The following is a 23,732-nucleotide window of genomic DNA, read 5'->3' on the forward strand; positions in this document are numbered from 1 at the left end:
TGGCTCTCTGTTATCTGCAGTTTGAGCCACTGGCTCAGTTGAGGCCGATATCAAGCAAAGACAAATAGAGGTGAGGACTACAGATATGCAGGCTTGTTCCTTGTCAGTTCCTAAAGGGTTAATGCCATTTGATCAGCATGAAAGCCAGGGAACTAGCATTGTCAGGAGTGAATAGTAAAGGCAGCCTACATATTTGTTCAGTAGAGGTTTCTTTTGAACCAGTATGGTTTATTTTCATACAGTCATGGGAATTCATTTTTTTTAAACATATTTGAACAGGAAAACAGTAGATCTTCATTCAAACTGTTCCTAAATATAAAGGCAATATACCTGAACAAAACACACAAAATTGATGTGGTGTATTCAGTCTCATGATTTAATGACATTTTTTCAAGTAAGTACATCTCTGTTAGGGAGTGTGCAAATTAAATTGTCTTATTTAAACCTCAGATGTGGAAGGACTTGTGTTCTCTTTGATAATTACGTGTGTGGTGTCATCATTCCAAGATCAATAGAGCTCTCTAAGGACTTCGGAAAGACAGTTGTTGATACCTAAGAGTCTGCCAAATGATTTACAATATCTCTAAAGAACTTAAAATTAGATCATTTCACAAATCAATGCTAATGTGTCCAGTAAATGCAACCCAAAAGCACTGTAGGCACAGTTTAAATGAAGACCTAAGTCTTCAACTTCTATGGGTTGTACTTACTTTTGCACATTTCCATGCAGACCCAACAGCTTCAACACTTTGAGATGCTGACATTCCTTGCCTGCATTTCTGGAGTCCTTCAACTCTGCTTGCTGGAGGCCTCTTCTGGGTCACTGACTGAATGTACAGATAACAAAAATAGCCAGGCTACTAGCATTTTCAGAAGCAAGTCAACAAAAGTGAGGAGGAAATATCTGAATCTTTAGCAAACCCCAATTTCTGTAATGCAAGCACTAGTGACACTCTGTAGTACATTCCAAGTCTGAAGATGAAGCTTGGCATCTGAGACACAGAAAATGACCTGTAACAAGTGGCTGGGGCAAGGTGGAAATAAAGATCAAATATAATAATTCTTTAATAAGACTTAAAATATTAAAATTACTGAAGACAATACATCATTGTTTCCAGCATATGAAACATACAAAATTCTGCTATGATTTGACCAGCACAAATCTTCGTCTATTATCCTTATCTTATGTACCCATGATATCAGAAAGTGGTATCCTGGAAATAACAGGCAGGTGTCATGACCGTTTTTTTGGGGTTTTTTTGGACAGCAAACTGAGAAATCTAAAGCACTGCTAAAAAGAGACATGAAATAATGGTTTAAAATTTATTTAAAATGGTCACGTAACTTATGTTCATGTCCTTTACCTGGTTGCTTGCAAGCTATATCATTATAGAAATGGTTAAAAGGGGTTGGGGGTAAAAAGCTGAACTCCAGACACAAAAAATGTCATTCAAATATATTCCCCAATACTATCTGGAGCAATATTTGCCTTTTCGTAAGTCGCCTGGAAATGATATGATGTGGATAATGCAGTTGTGAGCTGAAGGTGGAGCACAACCATTTATGGATTGCTATCCTCAAAATATTCCATATGACCTGAAATACTAGTAGGGTCATACAACTGTAAGGAAAATGGCTGCACTTAGGTTCACTATATATTTTAGATAAAAGGCCTGAACTTCTTTTATATTATACAAGATAGATGAAAACGCTTATGCAAGGCTTTGACAATGTTTAAGTGGAAATTTACTAAGCTAAGCCGTCTGCAAAAACAGATACTTGCGGTGACAATTCTTTTGAATATGTACGGGAACAAGTTAGAACAACCCACCGCAAGCCTGGGCCTAAAGCCAAAAGGCAACTTATCGAAAGTATCTTAAAAGGTTATTTTTATATTACTCCCTTTTCTCGGAATTTAAGCTAAGAAAAATATATTTTGATAAGGAAATTTTGGGTACTTTTGTTAGGTACTTTTTAAGCACGTCATTTAGCAAGAATATCATTGTCTTTACACATATGTCATATACCATGTAACTTGTGATACTTGTACTCTTGTGATTGGATAAGCTAAGGGACCGCCCCTTGGTTTGCCCCTAATGATGTATAATGAATTGTTGCCCTATATAACATGTGAAAATATATAATACAATATATTCTCGATATCCAACATGCTGTATGGTGTCGTTTATATCCAATCGATTGAAGAGGCCTTCTTGGTGTCTGAGTTCAGCTCGAGCAAGCAAGGAAAAGGTTTGGGGGCGCACTTGACCAGTTGACCCCTAGCCTTTCAACAACTATGCTGAGTTTAAAATCAAGCTCAGATGATGGGCTCATCTTTGGATTCTGAAGATTTTTACATTCACTCGAGGATGATGCTAAAAAGGATTGCTTATGGACACTTATGTATTTATAGACTAGACTTTGGGTAAAACGTTTCATTTATTGTGTTTATTTACGGGTTCCCAACCTGCTCACGTAGATTTACTGCGGCACAATGGCACCGCTGCGTGAAACGGGGTCCCCTTTAAGAGCTGCAAGAGGGTGCGGGCGCACGCCCGCTGCATGGCAAGAGACCCAATGCGCGTGGCCGCCGTGCACGAGAGCCACCACAGGGATTTGTGTGTGTAAACACACAAATCCCTGTTCTGTCAGGAGAGAGGAGACATATCGTTTGTTCCTACTAAGTAAGAACAACGATATGTCTCCTCCCCCAGTCAGTCCCATCCCCATACAGTTAGAACACATTTAGGGAACACACATATAACCCCTTGATTGCCCCCTAGTGTTAACTCCTTCCCTACCAGTGACATTTACACAGTAATCAGTGGATATTTATAGCTCTGATTGCTATATAAATGTCAATGGTCCCAAAAACGTGTCAAAAGTGTCCGAGCTGTCCGTCGCAATACCACAGATCACTGCCATACTAGTTAAATAATAAAAATGTCATAAAACGTTGCCATAGTTTATAGACGCTATAACTTTTGCGCACACCAATCAATATAAGCTTATTGCGATTTTTTTAACAAAAATATGTAGAAGAATAAATATTGGCCTAAACTGATGAAGAAATTTGTTTGTTAAAAAAATTTTGGGGGATATTTATTATAGCAAAAAGTAACAAATATTGTTTTTTTTTTTTTTTAAATTGTCGCGCTTTTTTTTTTTGTTTATAGCGCAAAAAATAAAAACCACAGAGGTGATCAAATGCCACCAAAAAAAAAAAAAGCTCTATTTGTGGGAAAAAAAGGACACAAATTTAATTTGTGTACAGCATTGCATGAACGCACAATTGTCAGTTAAAGCGACGCCGTGCCAAATTGTAAAAAGTGCTCTGGTCAGGAAGGGGGTAAAATCTTCCGGGGCTGAAGTGGTTAATGGTTTCAGATGTTTTATTATACATGGTTGGGATTACTTATATTCGTTTGTTTTTAGATATGTGAGTGCTGCGCTGTCAGTTTTTGTAAAGAATTGTAAAATTGTTGCAACACTTTATTGATGAGTTGCAGTACATGAATTTTCACATTTGACTTCAATAGTGGGTTGCCCATTGCTAGCTTTCTGCAGAAAACTACAGGAGGGGCAGAAACAAGACCAGTCACTCTGTACAAAGAGAGAGAGAGCAGCAGTAACCAGTCTTTATCAAAAGGAATCTTCTGCACAAAGGCAAAGATTAAAACTGGATTAATGCACTGATCTGGAAGTAATACACACAGCACACCTGGGTTAAAGGATAAATTGTGAATGAATTATAAGAACCGACATCCTTTGCGCCTGTCGGCTTGCAGTTCTCAATGAACTACCACGGCGCTATGGAATGCTATGGTAGTTCATCAATTCTTCCTGTCCATGTATCTGTTTGCCCTTACGGAATGTATGGCACACAGATACACAGAAAAATCTGCAGGAGACCTGAATGGCACCAGCTATCAATATTTGCTTATCCCAGGTTCAACTTTAACTTGAAAAAAATGCAGGTCAAGTGTTCTCTACGCTGTAAGAAGAGGAACACACTATATTTAGACACTTTTTTCTCCATTACATGCAAATGTATTTTCATCTGCTTCCACTTCTTAGTTTTTGCCAAGGTATTTTTAGCAGAGAGGAAATGCCATCTCTGCACTTTTACAACATTATTATTCAAGTGTAAAACCCCTTTACATACCAGCTTCCTCTTTATCTGCACATTTCGTGCATAGGCTAGAAATCGCACACTGTGCTCACAGATCTCTCAGGTCTGCTGTTTGCATTTATGACAGTTATCTGAGAGCATCAATGGTTAATCTTACACAGCCTCTATTTTAAATAATGAACACTTAATAAAGTGCATGTTTTATATGTTATCTCAAAGATATTGCCATTTATCTTTATCCAACCATTCAGGCCAAAGTAAAACATATGAAGTCAGCCATTAGCAGGCTTTTAAAAGTGTATTTTTTATTCAGACTGCTGATAGATTTTTAACTGGATGCTGTTAGGTATTGTGACTCAGAGTATTTTGCCCTTCGGAACTTATGAAAACCTCAAAGAGCAGATTAACGCCACAAAGAAAAATCACAATCACAGTAAAGTTAATTACGTTTTGCTCATTTACTTATGGTATTTTATTTATCTAGAAAACGACATTTCCGTTAATTTCATGTAAGTGAAAATCTAGGTTTTCTAGACGGTAAAGATGGTTCTGCCAATACGAATCGGTTAAAACAGCCATACTTGCCTATTTTTGGGGAAAAGCATGATAGCAGGAACATGGTCCACCATAAACTCCCAAGGGAGATCATTCTCAGCAATATTTATCCTAATAAAAGAGAAAAAATAAACACATAATTACTCAAATCAAGACCTGCCTAACATTACAATAATATTACTAATATATTCAGTAAGATTGTTGAATAAAAGTACAGTTATATTACCTGGCAATGATGAGACTATCTGTAGCCAGTAGCTGGGCCAGGCGGATAAAGATAGGAGTCAAAGTAGCACAGAAGCCACACCAGGTTGTGTAGAAAAGCAGCAAAACATCCTGTTAAAGAAAACACAATGAACGGACTTTATAATATCCATCAGTAAAAGAGAATAACTTTAGACCTGGTGTCCATAGCATCGGTTTGGGATGCTTCTGAGCTCATTTAAAATTTACTCACAGGTGTACTTGGCAGTTGAACGTCTTCTGACCTGCATCAACATTAAGTGGGTTTTGCATTAACCATATAGACTTGTATGGCTGTTTACATTGCTGTTAGGACACGCTAGCTTTAATCCAAACTTATTGTCAGGCTTTCTTTATTATTTCATCTGGGTTGCATTAAAAATCCTTGTTCAACCCTTGAAGGGGGATGGGTAGAAGCATTTTTCCCAGAAATGCACTGGCTTTGTCTGATTTTCTTAAATAAATATTCTAAATTAATATCAAGCAAGATGGAAGTTTGTACTAGGTGCTCCTAACCTCACACCTATAGACAAGGCTTCAGCTCAGGTAAGGAGTTCCCTGTCTGGTTGTGTCAGGTTGACATGCATTGCTGAAAACAATCTCTAACAATATTATCCTTTGGTGTGGTGTGTTATTACTGTGATTAGCTGCAAGGACATGCTACCAGCCCCAGACTATATACCCACACATATAATATATAGATATAGAGAGACTTTATTTTATATATATATATATATATATATATATATATATATATATATATATATATATATATATATATATATGATGCCATTTATTGCAATTTTAAAGATTATCACTATTCATGGACATCATTATTGCCTGCAGGATATAGGCAAGCTGGTCCATAATAGCGAATAGATGCTAAAAACAGTACATGCAAAACACAGATGAGCACACCCTCATGGCATAAGCAGATGGCAAGAACAGAATAAAGGGGAACGATGAATGTGATGTGGATTACAGCTAAAGATGCCTCTTATGTTGTAATGCTTCTCTGTTATTATAGCTATCTTGGGGACTCCAGTTCTCACTAGGAGAGCAGCTGCGTGCTTCAGCATGTGAGCGTCTAGTCCATGTTTGGATTGTATTACTAAGTGCACTATAGTTAACTATGTTAATGGGGGGCCAGAATCAGCAGTTTGCACACACTTTACACAAGAATCTTATTACTTTGTATAGCCTTGGCTGTAGTGTTTGTTACAGTGGATTTGATGTGTGCAGGAATGGATGGCAATTTGTGACAACGTTGTCAGTTTAATGTTATTTCACACTGGGATATTTTGGATAGGGGTTGCTGAGTCTTTGTGTCATATTAAAATTGCAATAAAAGGGCATTTTTTTTTGCATGCTTCTAGAAATTCCTTAGACCACTTGTTTCTTTGATAATAATATACAGGGGGTCCCCTAGTTACAAACATCCGACTTACAAACGACTCCTACTTACAAACGGAGGGAGACAACAGGAAGTGAGAGGAAATCTACCCCTAGGAAGGGAAATTCACTCCTGTAAGAGCTATTATGGCGAAAAGGTACCTCCACTGATGCTTTATCACCAAGGCTTGTTTCCACAACAACCCAAAATTTTCAAAATCCAATTGTTATTGGGACAGAAAGTTAGGTGAAATCTTCTGAACAGGGGCACAGACAGCAAAACAAATGTTACAGGGGTGTTAACCCTTCCCTATGCTATCCAAAAAGCTTAAAAATAGTTTTTTTGACTGGAGCTACACTTAAAAAATTTACCTGTTCCGACTTACAAACAGATTCAACTTAAGAACAAACCTATAGTCCCTAACTTGTTTGTAACCCGGGGACCCCCTGTAGTGATATACATTGCTAATTCCTGTTAATTTACATTTTACATGCTTTAGTTATCTGGACGATACTGAACTTGGTGTTTCAGTAGCCCAGCCTGTATATCTATTCAGGGCACACATTTCTGAATGTATGCTAGTTTGGTACCAGCCAGCTGAGTGCACATGGAATGTTTCCAAAATTAGAAAACTCTTAAGAATTTAATTCAGATCAACTGCCAACCAACAAAACCCCTTTCATACTCTAACGGTTATGCATGATGTCATTCATTTAGTCACTGGTGTGAAATAAAAATAGACAGTCTTTGCATTACTATGGAGCTGCAGCACATGCTAAGCAGATCATCTAGAAGTGAACCTAAAGAGGAGTTCCAGCCGCAAAAGTTTTTCTCAAAAGTCAGTAGCTACATGTACTGTAGCTGCTGACTTTTTTTTTTTTTGCAAAATCCTTTTTATTGAATTTTTCATTAGCATACAAAATTGCCCACACAGGGGCCAAACATTGCCCACGTAGGGGCAGATCCTCTGATGCGGCAACAGACAACAACAGGGCACATAATACAACATAAACGAACAACCTCTGATGCAGCAACAGACTGCAACAGGGCAGACCATACAACATAAACAACTTTACTTATCTATACCCAAATGTGGGGAGAGGTTTAGTTCAGGAGAATCTGTGCTCAATATTGTAATGACAGGATAATGTGACATGAGAGTAATTGGGTCAACATCTAACATACTGTAACCATAATGTTAATCTAGGAATTGGTTACTGCGTCAGTTGCCGTGGTATTATTGTCCAGCCAACAGGTCCATACCTTTTCAAATTTTTGTGGGCAACCCCTGCCCGAGTAGGTGGCTTTATAAAGGGGTAAACTGGCGTTCACTAGGTTTTTCCAGAATCTGACAGAGGGGGGAGACGATTGTTTCCAGTTCATCATGATGGCCTTACGTGCATAGTACAATAACAGGGATATGAGTATTTTTCTAGCTCTGAGCATTTACATTTGTTCTACCAATCCCAGCAGACAATGTTTAGGATCATAAGGGACACTAGTCTTAGTGACCTTAGCGATCACTTGGAGTACACACAGGTCCCAGAAGGCAGCGGGGGAGAAGGAGGAGGGCTCGCCGCAGAGGAGGACATGACGAACTTCGCCACGACTCGGCTAGGACAGAAGGAAAAAAAAATATATATGATATACACCACACAATCCGGGATGCCTATATGCCCCCGAGTGAGCTGTGCGGGCCACAACGTGCTCCCTTTGGGGTGGCCTGCAAGGCCCAATGGGGCTGTTGGGGTTTGGGGTTGGCTTCACCACTTCCCCTGGATTCCCCCCATCTGATTTCAATCCCTGGACCAATGAGATTATTTTGCAATTTTTCTATAAGGATGCTCTATGTGCATTTATTGAGGTAAACATAACAGTTTACACTCCATTCATTTCAAGCATATAATGTTGACTGTACATCTTACATGCATATGTCCTCCTTGATTGGCCATGTTGGCCTTTGTTATGAGCTAATGTCTGTATTGTTACCTTATGTGCCTTTATTGCAAATCTCAATAAACATATTGAAACAGACAAAAAAAATATAGATATCCAAAAACGAGGGGTGGTCTTTAGTTTAAGACCACCTTGTAAAGTTGGGTGGAACTCCGCTGTAACAAATATACTGTTTGTGCTGCCAATTAAGAATGTAACTAGTAAGGCTATGGTAGAAAAAGTTATTCTATTTACTTGTTAAATTCCTAATGCATCACATTGACAAGTTTATTAAGATATATACTGTACGTTTCAAGGGATTACACTGGTACATACATTCTTTTTAACCACTTGACAACTGGGCACTTAAACCCCCTTCCTAACCAGACCAATTTTCAGCTTTTGGTGCTCTCACATTTTGAATGACAATTACTCAGTCATGCAACACTGTATCTATATGAAATTTTTGTCCTTTTTTTCACACAAATGGAGCTTTCTTTTGGTGGTATTTAATCACCGCTGGGTTCTTTATTTTTTGCGCCGTAAAAGAAAAAAGACCGAAAAATCTGTAAAAAAATACATTTTTCTTCATTTCTGTTATAATATTTTGCAAATTAGTAATTTTTCTTCATATATTTTGGCCAAAATTTATACCGCTACATATCTTTGGTAAAATTAACCCAAATCGGTGGATATTATTTGGTCTTTGTGAAAGTTATAGAGTCCAAAAGCTATGGTGCGAATATCTGAAAATTGATCACACCTGAAGTACTGACGGCCTATCTAATTTCTTGAGACCCTAACATTGCAGAAAAGTACAAATATCCCCCAAATGACCCCTTTTTGGAAAGAAGACATTCCAAGGTATTTAGAAAGATGCATGGTGAGTTTTTTGAAGTTGTCATTTTTTCCCACAATTCTTTGCAAAATCAAGGTTTTTTTTTTACTTTTTTTTTTTCCCACAAAATTATCATATTAGCAGGTTATTTTTCACACACCGCATATGCATACCACAAATTACACCCCAAAACACATTCTGCTATTACTCCCGAGTACGGCGATACCACATGTGTGAGACTTTTACACAGCGTGGCCACATACAGAGGCCCAACATGCAGGGGAGCACCTTCAGGCATTCTGGAGCACCCAGGCCAATTCTGACATTTCTCTCCTACATGTAAAAATCATCATTTATTAGCTAGAAAATTACATAGAACCCCAAAACATTATATATGTTTTTTAGCAAAGACCCTAGAGAATACAATGGCGGTCGTTGCAACTTTTTATCTCGCACGGTATTTGCGCAGCAATTTTTAACGCGTTTTTTTTGGAAAAAAAACTGTTTTGTGCTTTACAAAAACCAAAACAGTAAAGTTAGCCTAATGTTTTTGCATAATGTGAAAGATGAAGTTATGCCGAGTAAATAGATACCCAACATGTCACCTTTCAAAATTGCACGCGCTTGTGGAATGGCGCCAAACTTTGCTACTCAAAAATCCCCATAGGCGACGCTTTAAAATTTTTTACTGGTTACATGTTTTGAGTTACAGAGGAGGTCTAGGGCCAAAATTATTGCTCTCGCTCTACCGATCCCAGCGATACCTCACATGTGTGGTTTGAACACTGTTTTCATATGTGGGCGGGACTTACGTATGCGTTCGCTTCTGCATGCGAGCACACAGGGACAGGGGCGCTTTAAAAAATTTTTTTTTTTTTTTATTGTTCATTTTACTTTATTTATTTTAGTTTACTAATATGTGTGTGTCACCGGCGCAAAACCAATATTTCCTTGTCAAAAGAAGTTTATTGAGTATACAATGTTATAAAGATACATAAAGTAAGTTTACAAGGATCTATAAAGTAAGCTCATTGTTTTACAGTAGGGTTTATATAGGTAAATATCATGAAATTTCAAATATTAAACATTGGGTTCACGTAAACCTAAATTAAAGATATATATCATTTCCTTAGTTACTTTTGTAGGTATTTAAATGATTTATACCTACTATACATATTGTTTACAAGTAGAGTGTATATAGGTCAAATAAATTCTGATAATGAGCTTTAATCGTAAGGTGGAGAAAAGGAAAGAGAAAGAAGAAAAAGGGTTGAAAGGTAGAGGTATGGTCCACAAGGTTGTCCAGCTCGTCAGTTTATTATTCTTTTTAGTTCTCTTTGAAGCCTTAGAATGGGTGTCTCTGTAAGTCATTTAATCTGTTACCATGGCAACAGGACAGAGTCATTGAAGTTTGACAGGAACTGTTGTTTTATCCAAGGATGCCAAAGTTTTTCAAATTTTGGAATTTGATTTTGATCGATGGCTACCCTCTTAGCATGGGACATTGTATTATTCATTCTGTGAATTGTTTCTGCTAGTACCAATGTAGGAGATTTCCATGCCTTGGCCACGGTTTGTTTTGCAGCCGTTATTAGTTGGATCATAAGTTTGAATTGAGAGAGTGTTAACCATTCCGGTTTTAGATTAAGTAAAGTTAAATATGGATCTGGTTGTATTATTTTTTTTAATATTTTAGATGCAATCACGAAGACTTCCTTCCAGAAGGTTTGGATTACTGGGCACGTCCACCATATGTGTAAATATGTGCCTATTTCTGGGCATCCTCGAAAACAAAGAGCTGAGGTATTAGGTGAATATTTTGCCACTCTAGCGGGTACAAGGTACCAGCGAGTTAGGACTTTATAATTTGTCTCCAGTGCTAAGATGTTGGGTGAAGATGACTTAGATGTGAGCCATATGTTAGACCAGTCCGTGTCTTCTAAAGTTCGTCCCAGGTCCTCCTCCCACCTCTGAACGTAAGAGGGTCTATTAAGATTTGGTACTCCATATAATTGATTATAAAGTGATGAAATTGTACCTTTAGTAAATGGATCTTTTGTACAGATTGATTCAAAAATGGATAATTGGGATAATGGTGTATCCCCCTTTAGGAATGGTGTATAGAAATTTTTGATTTGGAGATATCTAAATATCTCAGAGTTTGGTAGATCATATTTTTCTCTAAGCGATGGGAATGAAAGGAATGATTTAGATGCTATGAAGTCATTTAGTGTCTGAATGCCTGATGTTGTCCAAGCTTTAAAAGAATTTGGGTAGATCCATGCCGGATAAAAGGCCGGATTTCTGATAAAAGAAAGGAGAGGATTGTGTGGAGATTGTAACTGATATTTGGTTTTTAGTTTATCCCAGAGAGATAAGAAGTGTTTAGTTATGGGATTATGAATTTTAAAGCGGTCTTTAGGATCAAGCCATAATAAATTTGATATTAATAGAGGGTCATTTTCTGAAGCCTCTATAAATACCCATAATGGGATTTCCTGTTTTGCATGGTATTTGGACAGACTGGCCAAATGTGCCGCTCTGTAGTAGTTAGTAAAATTGGGGTATCCCAGGCCTCCTTTATTTTTGGGAAGATGTAGTGTGTGTATAGGTATACGTGGTTTAGAAGAGCCCCATATAAACGAAGTTGCTCTTTTTTGTACTATTCTCAAAAAATAGGAAGGAATTGGAATAGGGAGGACTCTGAATAGATAAAGCAATTTGGGTAGAATAGTCATTTTGATTGCATTAATCTTCCCCATCCAGGATAAAGGAAGTTGCGACCATTATTTTATTAGATTTGTGATCTGTCTTAATACAGGAGGATAATTGGTTGAGAACAAGTCAGAATGAGAGGCTGTTAAATGAATTCCAAGATATGGGATTGATTTTTCTGCCCATGTGAATGGGAGTGCAGCCCTAGCCGGGATCAATTCCATGTTTGTGAGTGAAATATTAAGCACTAGGCATTTCTTAGGATTAATCATAAGGCCGGATAGGGCTGCAAATCCATCAAGAGCTGGTATTAAGTTAGGACCAGAGACCTGTGGTGATGATAGAAAAAGTAATATATCGTCTGCAAATATACATAATTTGTGTGTAATACCTCCTACTTCAATGCCAGTTATAGTTTGGTTTGTTCTGATATATTGGGCCATGGGTTCGAGTATAAGGGCAAATAATAAGGGAGATAATGGGCAACCCTGTCGGGTACCTCTTTCGATATTAAAGGCTTCAGATTTGTATCCAGCATATTTTATATAGGCTTTGGGTTTATTATATAATGCTTTGATCCATGTTAAAAAGTGGGGTCCAAAACCCCATTTTTGTAATGAATATTGCATATATTGCCAGGATACTGTGTCAAATGCCCTCTTAATATCGAGAGATAGAAAACATAAAGGGATTTTCTGTTTTTTAGCAATATGTGCCAATAACACTGCCCTGCGTATATTATTGCCTGCCTGTCTATTTGGCATGAAGCCTACTTGATCTCTATGTATTAATTTTCCTATAATGCTATTGAGGCGTTTTGCTATTATTTTTGCTAATAATTTAATATCGAGGTTTAACCGAGAGATAGGCCGATAATTCACACAGGAAGTATCATCAGAAAGGGGTTTTGGGATCATACAAATAATTGCCATTAGTGTTTCTTGCCGAAAAGAATGTCCATCTAGAAGTTTGTTAAAAGTTTCAGTGAGAATGGGAGAGAGTATTTCTGAGAATGTTTTATAGTATAAAGCCGAGTAGCCGTCTGGGCCTGGTCTTTTGTTAAGTTTTAGGTCTTTTATGGCGTTAGCAACTTCATCTATAGTTATAGGCTCATCCAAACTGCTTTTTTGATTCTGAGATAACTCAGGTAAGGTTATTTTTGAGAAGAAGGATTCAGCCTCTGTAGGATTAAATTCATTGTTTGTCTTGTATAAAGTTGCGAGATGTGAGTGAAATTTATGGACTATTTTAACTGGATTACAAGTGTAAACATTTTTTGATAATTTCAAACGTATTGGTTTGAAAGATTTGTTAGTTGAATTTAATGCCCGAGCCAAATATGTACCTGGCTTGTTTGTATTCATGTAGAAATTGTGTTTGGAGCATTTGAGAGATTTATCAACTGACTCAGTGAGAAATAGATCGTATTCCAATCTAGATTTTTCCAGATGAGATTTTGTACTCTGAGATGGATTATCTTGAAATGATATGTAGGCTGCATTAAAATTGAGTTCTAGTTTTTTTGCTAGATTTTTGCGTTCCCGTTTAAAAAGTGCCATTTGTCTTTGTATTGTACCACGCAAGACAGGCTTATGAGCTTCCCACAGTGTTATTGGGGAGATGTCTGTTGTATTATTAATTGATATGTATTCCTTTAAAGCTTGTTCAATGGCCATCTGATGTAGTGGGTGTTTGAGCATTATGTCCGGTAAGTACCACGTTGGGTCATGCGCTTTTGGTATGGCTGAGGCTATAGTAGTGTATACTGCATTATGGTCAGACCACGGAATCGGAATTATATCTGATGCAATAATTTCTGGTATCATTCCTATTGTTAGAAAAATATGATCTATTCTGGTGAAGGTTTGATGAGGGTGCGAGAAATAAGTGAATTTCTTTTTTATTGGGTTACTTTCTCTCCACGAATCTACCAGATTGTATTTGGAAAGAAGTTGAGAAAAAGGTAATCTAGAGGTTATTTTGGATGGTGTAAAAGGTGATTTATCTAGAAATGGGAGGAGGACCTGGTTCGAATCCCCACACATTATCACTGTTCCTATTTTGTGTGTATTAATCACTTGTAATATATGTGAGAGGAATGGTGTAGGTTGTTTGTTAGGAGCGTAGTAGGAAATCACCGTGATTGCTGTATCCATTATATAACCCATGAGTATCAGGTATCTACCTTCTGGGTCTTTAATTTCTGATGATAAGGTGAATGGTGTGGATCGGTGAAATGCAATTAGAGTTCCCCTTTGCTTGGTACAGGCAGAAGCCGTGTAAATTTGTTGATAAAAAGGAGAAATATATTTTGGAGTAGAATCTTTGGTGAAGTGTGTTTCTTGGAGGCATACTATGTGAGCCTTCTTGTTATGGAAAGTACGGAAGGCTTTGGTCCTTTTTTGAGGGATATTTATTCCCTGAACATTCAGGGAAAGTATATTCAGTGGTGCCATGGCAATAGATCAAATAGTTTTGACTTACTTTTTGTTATGCAGAGCTGACTGCGCAGATCAACCTGTGTGGACTGAAGAGATGAATAGATAGAAAAGAAACCAGTGAATTCTGGAGTAAAGAGTAAACAAAAAACATATGAGATTAGATAATACATTGTATAAATTATTTTTTGCAAGTAATCACAATTTATCCGTGAAAGAGAATAAATATCTCTCTCAGGGGAATAAGTGCCTTCGTCACACTCCCACATAATATGGTTGGGAGAATGAGGAGGGCTAATGGGGGTACACGGATCTTCCGCTTACAGGAGAGAAGTGCTATGTCAAAAGACATCAAAATGATGTTTCATTAGTTGGAGTGCAGAATATAGTTTTTGTTGAAATTATTTATTCCAGGGTGGTTGTATATGGTTAGTCTTGCCCTAGGCTAAATAATTCAGTTAGAAAGGTACTGTTAATAACTTTGGTATTGATGAAGATAGTTTGAATTATTTTGGGATTTTAACCCTTTTAGAGTAAACAATTACATATTTTATTCATATGTAACTGTTTAGATATGTTAACTCATAAAATTGAGGTTGTATTGCTTCAGATTAGAATAAACAAAAACATAATTCTAGGAACTAGTAGTAGTAATAATATATTTGTTTTAAGAAAAGAAAGAAAAGAAAAAAAAAAAAAAAAAAAAAAAAAAAAAGCTTCCATTACTTCTGGATTATTGAACATATTTGTCCTAAAAAGTAATAAATCTATTGTTATTACCTGATAATATATAACTGAACAAGAATTTCCTTATTTCACTTATATATTCTAAGGCTATATGAATCAGAAGTAATAAGAAATATAACTGGAATGTAACATGATCCCACACAGTGTGTGACTATCAGAATGCAGTTACATTCAGTTATAAATATAGTTTTTTTATAGAGAACCATCTCTTAGTATAATAAATGAAGAGATATCAGGAATTAGTATGTCAGTCCATTGAATCTTCTTGGTCCATGGATGATGTGGCATAACGGCCTCTTTTGTGAGAATGATGATTCCCATTTTGTTCTGGAATTTTCTGGGTGCTGCCTGAAGGTGAAGATGATGCCATTCTTCTGCATGTGGGAGTGTTGCTGCTTGTGGGTTCTGTCAGATTTAATTTTAAAAGGGTTTGTTGTAGTTCATCTGCTGATCTGCTTCTGTAAATTGTACCTTGGTAGTTAAATCTGACTGAAAAGGGGAAGCCCCATTGATACATAATGTTGTGGCGTTGCAGTTCCATTAGTTGGGGTTTCATGGATCGTCTTTTAGTAATAGTAAGTTGGGATAGGTCAGCAAAAATTTGATAATTGTGTCCTTGAAAATTAAGTTCCTTTTTTTCTCTTGCAGCAATTAGTATTTGTTCTTTCGTTCTGTAATAATGACATTTTGTGATTATATCACGTGGGGGTCCATCTTTCTTTTTGGCTGTGAGGGCTCTGTGTACTCTGTCCAGTTCTAAACGTTCAATAGGGATATCTGGCTTTAGTTCTTGTAAAAGAGCAGTAATAGTAGATTGCAGGTCTGTCACAGTTTCAGGTATTCCCCTTATGCGCAAGTTTGAACGTCTGGCTCTATTTTCGTAATCTTCGAGCTTAGTTTGAAGTATTAAATTCTCTTTTTTTAATTGTTCCAATTCTGTTATATTTTCTTGGGTTGTAATTTCAATTTCATCCATTTTTATTTCTAAGGCTGCGGTGCGGTTTCCCAGCTCTCTTATTTCTTTGGTTAGGCTTTTTGTTATTTGGTCTGAGGTTTGTTTTAAAGCCTTATGAAGCATCTTTTCAAATTGTAATAATATTACTGGGGATACTGAGGAGGCTTGTGGAGAAGTTTGTGAGAGGATTTGTTCTGTATCTGACTCAAATGGAGAGTCTTGCTGTGACATTTTCTGTCTGTGAGAGCGCCCTGATGCTGTATCTTGTGAGGTGACTGGAGCTGCTTCAGCTGCAGTGAGTGCCTGTGAGCTCTTTGTGAGGTGATTTTTATTTCTGCCACGGTTTCCTCCCAGTACCATATTTCCTGCCCAAACTTTCACAGTTTGTTCCCTGGGGCAAAAAGGTTCAAATGGATACCTTTTGAGCATGCAGGCTCCGCTTTGTCCTTCTCTTCTCTCCTCAGCGGTGTGGAGCCCTAACAATGCATGTCTGCTCCGCTAGGCTCCGCCTCCTGCCCCCCGCAAAACCAATATTTCAATCAATTTAATAGTGATTTTTTTGGCTGCTGCATTCAAAAAACCTTTCATAGGAAAGGACTAAAAAGTGTTGTTTTTTATGTGTGAATGCGCTGATCCCATCTATGCACCCTTTTTAATATTCACATACCCTACCTATTAATTATAGAACTAACCTATATAAAAAACATATACATGTGAAAATTCACCACATTAGACCAAAACCATATAACAAAAATCCGATGACATATATCACATATGTAACAGAGTCCCCAAATATATGCTTTCAAATCTTCTATCAATTGCCGTGATTGGCGTGCTCCTGTGTTCCTTCAATATTCATAAAGTGACTGTGTGATCCACCACCACCTGTAAGATTGGCCACTCACCAGATACTTCTTTAATAATACACCTTTGGTTCATTCATGGGATAACCACTCCACTTAAGAAAACCTCTTCAACGGGTATAATTGGACTTTAGTGTTCCTCATATAAAATATGGATAAAACGATCATCGCGCAATACGTTTTAAAACTGTTTATTATGTAAAAACAAAAAAGAAGTGTACACTCACATTTAAAAGTGCCCTCGAGCCGGCACAGAGCTTATCCAGCAGTTAGGGACGGGTGTGGGAACTATAGCCTAGTTCGCCTATGTGCAATATGCGACCTCCGTGTTCCGCTTGCGTTCCACCCCTCGTATCCGTTCGCGTCCTCACCAGCCACTACCGTTTCCGATCACGTGGGCAAAAAAACTCTTTTTGCCCACGTGATCGGAAACGGTAGTGGCTGGTGAGGACGCGAACGGATACGAGGGGTGGAACGCAAGCGGAACACGGAGGTCGCATATTGCACATAGGCGAACTAGGCTATAGTTCCCACACCCGTCCCTAACTGCTGGATAAGCTCTGTGCCGGCTCGAGGGCACTTTTAAATGTGAGTGTACACTTCTTTTTTGTTTTTACATAATAAACAGTTTTAAAACGTATTGCGCGATGATCGTTTTATCCATATTTTATATGAGGAACACTAAAGTCCAATTATACCCGTTGAAGAGGTTTTCTTAAGTGGAGTGGTTATCCCATGAATGAACCAAAGGTGTATTATTAAAGAAGTATCTGGTGAGTGGCCAATCTTACAGGTGGTGGTGGATCACACAGTCACTTTATGAATATTGAAGGAACACAGGAGCACGCCAATCACGGCAATTGATAGAAGATTTGAAAGCATATATTTGGGGACTCTGTTACATATGTGATATATGTTATCGGATTTTTGTTATATGGTTTTGGTCTATTGTGGTGAATTTTCACATGTATATGTTTTTTATATAGGTTAGTTCTATAATTAATAGGTAGGGTATGTGAATATTAAAAAGGGTGCATAGATGGGAGCAGCGCATTCACACATAAAAAACAACACATTTATTTTAGTTTGATGCTTTTTTCCAAAAAAAAAAAATTTTTGACCACTTTTATTCCTATTACAAGGAATATAAACATCCTTGTAATAGGAATATGGCATGACAGGTCCTCTTTACAGTGAGATATGGGGTCAATAAGACCCCACATCTCACCTCTAGGCTGGGAAGCCTGAAATTAAAAAAAAAAAAAAACGATTCTGGCTTCGATCGTAGCGGTGAGTCGGTAGAAATGCGGGAGGGGGGGGACATCCCCTCTCGCCTCCCGTAAGAACGATCAAACAGTGGAACAGCTGCTATGATCATTCTCATGGTGTAGGGAATCGCCGGCTGAAAAAGCTGATATCTGAATGATGCCTGTAGCTGCAACCATCATTCAGATATCTCCGCACAAAGTCAAGGACGTTGTATGACGGCCGGCGGGCAGTGGTTAAAACGTTTTTTTTTTTTTTAAACACAAAGTTGTCCATTTATACAATATTTCTACCACATAACATGTACATACCAAAAATGACACCCCAAAATAGATTCTCCTGCTCCCCCTGAGTATGGCGATACCACATGTGTGAGACTTCCACAGCCTGGCCACATACAGAGGGCGAGTACAGCTGAGCATGGCTCAGCATGGCAGGGTATGGCGGGGTATTGCGGAGTATGGCGGGGTATTGCGGAGTATGGCGGGGTATGGCAGGGTATTGCAGAGTATGGCGGGGTATGGCGGAGTATGGTGGGGTATGGCGGAGTATGGTGGGGTATGGCGGAGTATGGCGGGGTATGGTGGGGTATGGCGGGGTATTGCGGAGTATGGCAGAGTATGGCGGGGGCATGGCAGAGTATTGCGGGGGCATTGCAGAGTATGGTGGGGGCATTGCAGAGTATGGTGGGGGCATTGCAGAGTATTGCACAGCATTGCAGAGTATTGTGGGGGCATTGCAGAGTATTGTGGGGGCATTGCAGAGTATTGCACAGCATTGCAGAGTATTGCACAGCATTGCAGAGTATTGCACAGCATTGCAGAGTATTGTGGGGGCATTGCAGAGTATTGCACAGCATTGCAGAGTATTGTGGGGGTATTGCAGAGTATTGCACAGCATTGCAGAGTATTGCACAGCATTGCAGAGTATTGCACAGCATTGCAGAGTATTGCACAGCATTGCAGAGTATTGTGGGGGTATTGCAGAGTATTGTGGGGGTATTGCAGAGTACTGCACAGCATTGCATAGTAGTGAGGGATGGCTGAGCATGGATGGATGGATGTCTCTGTGCAGCGCTGTGGGCACTACACATCCAGCCCACAGCGCTGCAGACATCCATCCATCCCCCCCTCCGCTCACAGTGTACCGATCGGTACACAGGAGGGGAGGAGAGGAACCGGCGTCATCAGATGACACCGGTCTGTTTACATGTGATCGCGCCGTCATTTGACGGCGCGATCACATGGTAAACGGCCGCGATCAGCGGCCATTTACCGGGATCCGTGATGCGCCGGGTCCTCTGGACCTGGCGGTCACGGATGTGTTCGGGTGCGCGCCCCAGGGGGCGCGCGAGAGGGGAATTCTGGGAGGACGTCATAGTACGTCCTCCCAGAGTTATCCAACCGCCCTGCAGCCGTCATTCGGCTATGGGCCGGTTGGTAAGTGGTTAAGCTGGCCATAGGGGGATTAAATTGTGGCTGGTTCAGCAGGGACCAGATGAATTTTGATCCACGTGTTCCTCTTTGACAAAAGTCAGGAATGTTGGAAAACTTTTTCGATTAGCAGCTGCAGCCACCACTCAGTGTATTCTGACAGCAGAGTCCCGCTGTCAGAAAACGAATGCCCTGGAGGGGGGTAATCCTTATATCCACCTCACCTGTGTGGATTGAGGAAACCTTTTTTTCGTTCAGCCGCTGGCTGAAAAATAAAAAAATATATAAAACCCGAATCATCTATGGCCACTTTTAGTATTTGTAGCTTTAAATGAATGTTCCTGGAGGAGCAAAAACCCTTAAACCAACTCACTAGTTTGGCTAGAAATTAAATTAGATAGCATGCTAGCATGTTAGATAAGCAATATAATTAGTACAATGTCAAATAAACCCACAAGTTACAAATCCTATATTTTGGCACCAATTTATATACCTACAGTGCATCCCGAAAGTATTCAAAGCGCTTAACTTTTTCCACTTTTTGTTGTTACAGTCTTATTTCAAAATGGATTAAATTAAATTAATTAAATTCATTGTTTTCCTCAAAATTCCACAAACAATACCCCATAATGACAACGTGAAAAGATTGTTTGAAATCTTTGCAAAAAAAAAAAAAAGAGAAAAATCACATGTACATAAGTATCCGCAGCCTTTGCCATGATACTCAAAATTGAGCTCAGGTGCATCCTGTTTCCACTGATCATCCTCAAGATGTTTTTACAACTTGATTGGAGTCCACCTGTGGTAAATTCAGCTCATTGGACATGATTTGGAAAGGCACACACCTGTCTATATAAGGTCCCAGAGTTAACAGTGCTTGTCAGAGCACAAACCAAGCCATGAAGTCCAAGGACTTGTCTGTAGACATCCGAGACAAGATTGTATATCAAGGCACACATCTGGGGAAGGGTACAGAAAAATTTCTGGAGCATTAAAGGTCCCAATGACCATCATCTGTAAATATAAGAAGTCTGGAACCACTAGGACTCTTCCTAGAGTGGGCCGCCTGGCTAAACTGAGCGTTTAGGGGAAAAATAGGATTTTTAGAACAGCTTACCTGTAAAATCCTTTTCTTGGAGTACATCACGGGACACAGAGCCACAGTAGTTACTATGTGGGTTATACAGGCCACCTTTAGGTGATGGACACTGGCACACCCCAAGACAGGAAGTTCACTCCCTATATAACCCCTCCCATTACTTGTAGTACCAATATACGTGTATCAAAAGAGGGGAGGGACCTCTGTGTCCCATGATGTACGCCAGGAAAAGGATTTTACAGGTAAGCCGTTATAAAAATCCTATTTTCTTTATCGTACATCACAGGACACAGAGCCATGGTAGTTACTATGTGGGATGTCCCAGAGCAATGCTATCTGAGGGGAGGGAGGCACAAACAAAAGTAGGGTGCAATCAGACCTGAGGACCTATACTGGATATACCTATACAGCACACTGCGCCCAAAGGCGATAGCCTCATGCCTTCTCACATCCACCTGATAGAATCTGGTTAATGTATGGACTGAAGACCGAGATGCGGCCTTGCAGATTTGAGCCACGGAGGCCTGGTGATGCACTGCCCATGAAGCACTAACAGTCTTGGTGGAATGCGCTTTGATTTGAAAAGGTGGAACTTTCCTCTTCAAACCAAACCAAAGGTACCCATGGACTTGTCAATGTCTGGCAGTAGACCGAGCAGGCATAGCTTTGGCTCTAGGGTGACAGGTGAGCCCATTTGATCATGGAGAAAGTGGATCAGGTGTGTGCAGTATGCTTGGATATCTGGGCAGGTCCATATTAGGTGACAGAACGAACCTGGGATTTGAAACAGGCTATCCTTTGGGGTGTCAGATATGTCCTGTGTATAATATACAGTTGTGTGAGATGGTCTGACAACCTGGGGGAGACCTTTTTAACGTCCTCTAGGATGTCATCCTAGTCCTCATCCTCAATTGTTCCAACATCCGTCTCCCATCTAGTCTTGGCTGCATAGGCTAGAGCTGTGGTGCTAGGAAGGTGGATGGCAGAGTAGAGGGTGGAGATTAGTTTAGATGGCTCTGTACCTAGTTCTGTTTCCACTATAGAAGGGGTGTTTAAGGATTGTATGGCGTCCGTGACGGAGCTGGAGGTATCGAAATAGGAGGTGATTAGGGAGGGTGAATTCGTCCTTTAATGTTTGGAACGTTTTGATACCCGTAGGGGTCATAATCTAATAAATAAATAAATATATATATATATATATATATATATATATATATATATATATATATATATATAATCCCATGTTTTATCCATACAGTGGGGTCTGAAATGGACAATAATTCTGGTAATTGCATGTTAAACCACAGGGGGGGGGTTTGGGAGTGGATCTGTGGGGTTTTAGGTTTCTGTAGTGCTGTCTGCCATACACGTCAGTGGTGCGTCAGCATGTTGTCTTTGTGTTGGGGGGGTCGTCTTGCCGATGGGCCTCTGAGTACTGTCTGGAGTGGAGTATGGGCCGGGTTATCTGGGCTCACACAAAGCAAAGATTGGTATCTCAGGAGTTTGTTTTTTTATCAAAGTAGTAAAAGTGGGATAATTGGGAGGCAAGGTAGTAATCTTGAAAATCTGGGAAAGCTGCCCCCCCAAGCGTCACTGGGTTCTTCAACATTCTCCAAGATAGTTTGTGTCTGCTGTGGCCCCATATAAAGTTAAGAATGGATTCAATTGTTTTGAAGAATTTTTGCGGTATGTATAAGGGAGCATGCCACACCAGGTAAAAGTATCTTGGGGAGGAGTATCATTTTGACTAGACTGATGCGTCCCATAACTCCCAGGGGTAGTCTGGCCCATGTCTGCATCTTGGTCTTAATCAGGGTATATAGGGGTTCGATGTTCAAAGATATGTAGTCTGTAAGTGATCTGGGATCTGGTGACCTGCACTCCAAGGTATTTAATTAGGGATGCTCTAGGAAGGGCCAGGGGGGGGGGGGGGGGAATGGTCAATGGGTAAGATTTGGGATTTGGACCAATTAATTCGTAGACCCGAGTGGCTACCAATGCGTTCTATGGAGTGGAGAGCTGTAATGAGATGGTCCTGAGTCTGCAAGGTAGAGGATCGTGTCATCAGCGTACATTCCTATCTTTTCTTCTAAGTTCCCTATCTTTAGGTCTCGGATATTGATATCTGCACGGATTGTAATGGCCAATGGCTTGATTGCCAGCGCGTATAGTAGGGGGGAAAGGGGGCAGCCCTGTCGTGCCCCCTCTCTAGAGGGAATTGTTCGGATAGCCACCCATTCACAAATACGCGCGCTCTTGGAGATTGATACAGGAGTTGGATCCATCGGATAAAGTTGGGGCCAAATCCGAATCCCGAGAGGCACTCCCATAGGTAATTCCATTCTATGGAATCGAAGGCCTTGGCGGCATCCAAGGCCACCACGACCCTCAAACCAATTTCATCATGGGACCCTTGTATGTTCATAAACAGACGTCGACTATTCATGGCGGTATTTTCCCAGGCATGAAGCCTGCTTGGTCAGGATGAATTGGTGATAAAATGACCTGATTCAGGTGGGAGGCTAGGATCTTAGCTAGGATTTTAATGTCCATCTGTAGTAATGAAATTGGGCGATAAGATTCCAGGTATCTAGGGTCTTTACCGGGTTTTGGGATTACTATAATTTGGGCCTCTCTCATGGAGGGGGGTAGGATTCCCGAGTCAAATATTGATTTGTACAGGTCGTGGAGTTTAGGGGTTAGAATTTTGGAGTAGGTGGCATAAAAATTAAATTGGCAGGCCATCTGATCCTGGGGCCTTAGATGCGGCCAGGCATGCGATAGCTGTGGAGATGTCCTCCTTGGTAATAGGGGGTTCCAAGAGTTCTATTTGGTCATCAGATAATCTAGGAAATTTAACTCCCGACAGGTACTTCCTGGTATTTTGTATAGTTTGAGTGACCTGGGAGGTATACAGTGTGCGGCAGAATTTCCCAAATTCCTCCTCCACCTGTTGTGGGTCAGTTATATCACTCCCTCCCGGATTGGCCAACGATACTACCACCGGGGGTGTGAGTCTAAGTGGGCCAGGTATGCAAGCAGTTTGTCTGATCTTTCTCCATATTCAAACACCTTTTGTTTACAGAAAAAGATGCGTTGCTTAGCTTTTTCAATATGTAG

General features: G+C 39.6%; 1 protein-coding gene across 2 annotated transcripts in view; it reads right to left on the reverse strand.

Moving 5' to 3' along the window:
- The window catches only part of TXNDC11 (thioredoxin domain containing 11), a 213,315-nt gene that overhangs the window by 17,023 nt on the left and 172,560 nt on the right, over positions 1-23,732 (reverse strand). For both annotated transcript variants that reach the window (XM_073591072.1, XM_073591073.1), the window contains 2 exons: positions 4,914-5,023; positions 4,718-4,798 (listed from right to left, as the gene is read on the reverse strand). In XM_073591072.1, coding sequence (XP_073447173.1) covers positions 4,718-4,798; positions 4,914-5,023 — 191 coding nt within the window. The remainder of the gene's footprint in view (positions 1-4,717; positions 4,799-4,913; positions 5,024-23,732) is intronic.

The sequence above is a fragment of the Aquarana catesbeiana genome, linkage group LG06, assembly GCF_042186555.1.
Source record: "Aquarana catesbeiana isolate 2022-GZ linkage group LG06, ASM4218655v1, whole genome shotgun sequence".
NCBI lineage: Eukaryota > Metazoa > Chordata > Amphibia > Anura > Ranidae > Aquarana > Aquarana catesbeiana.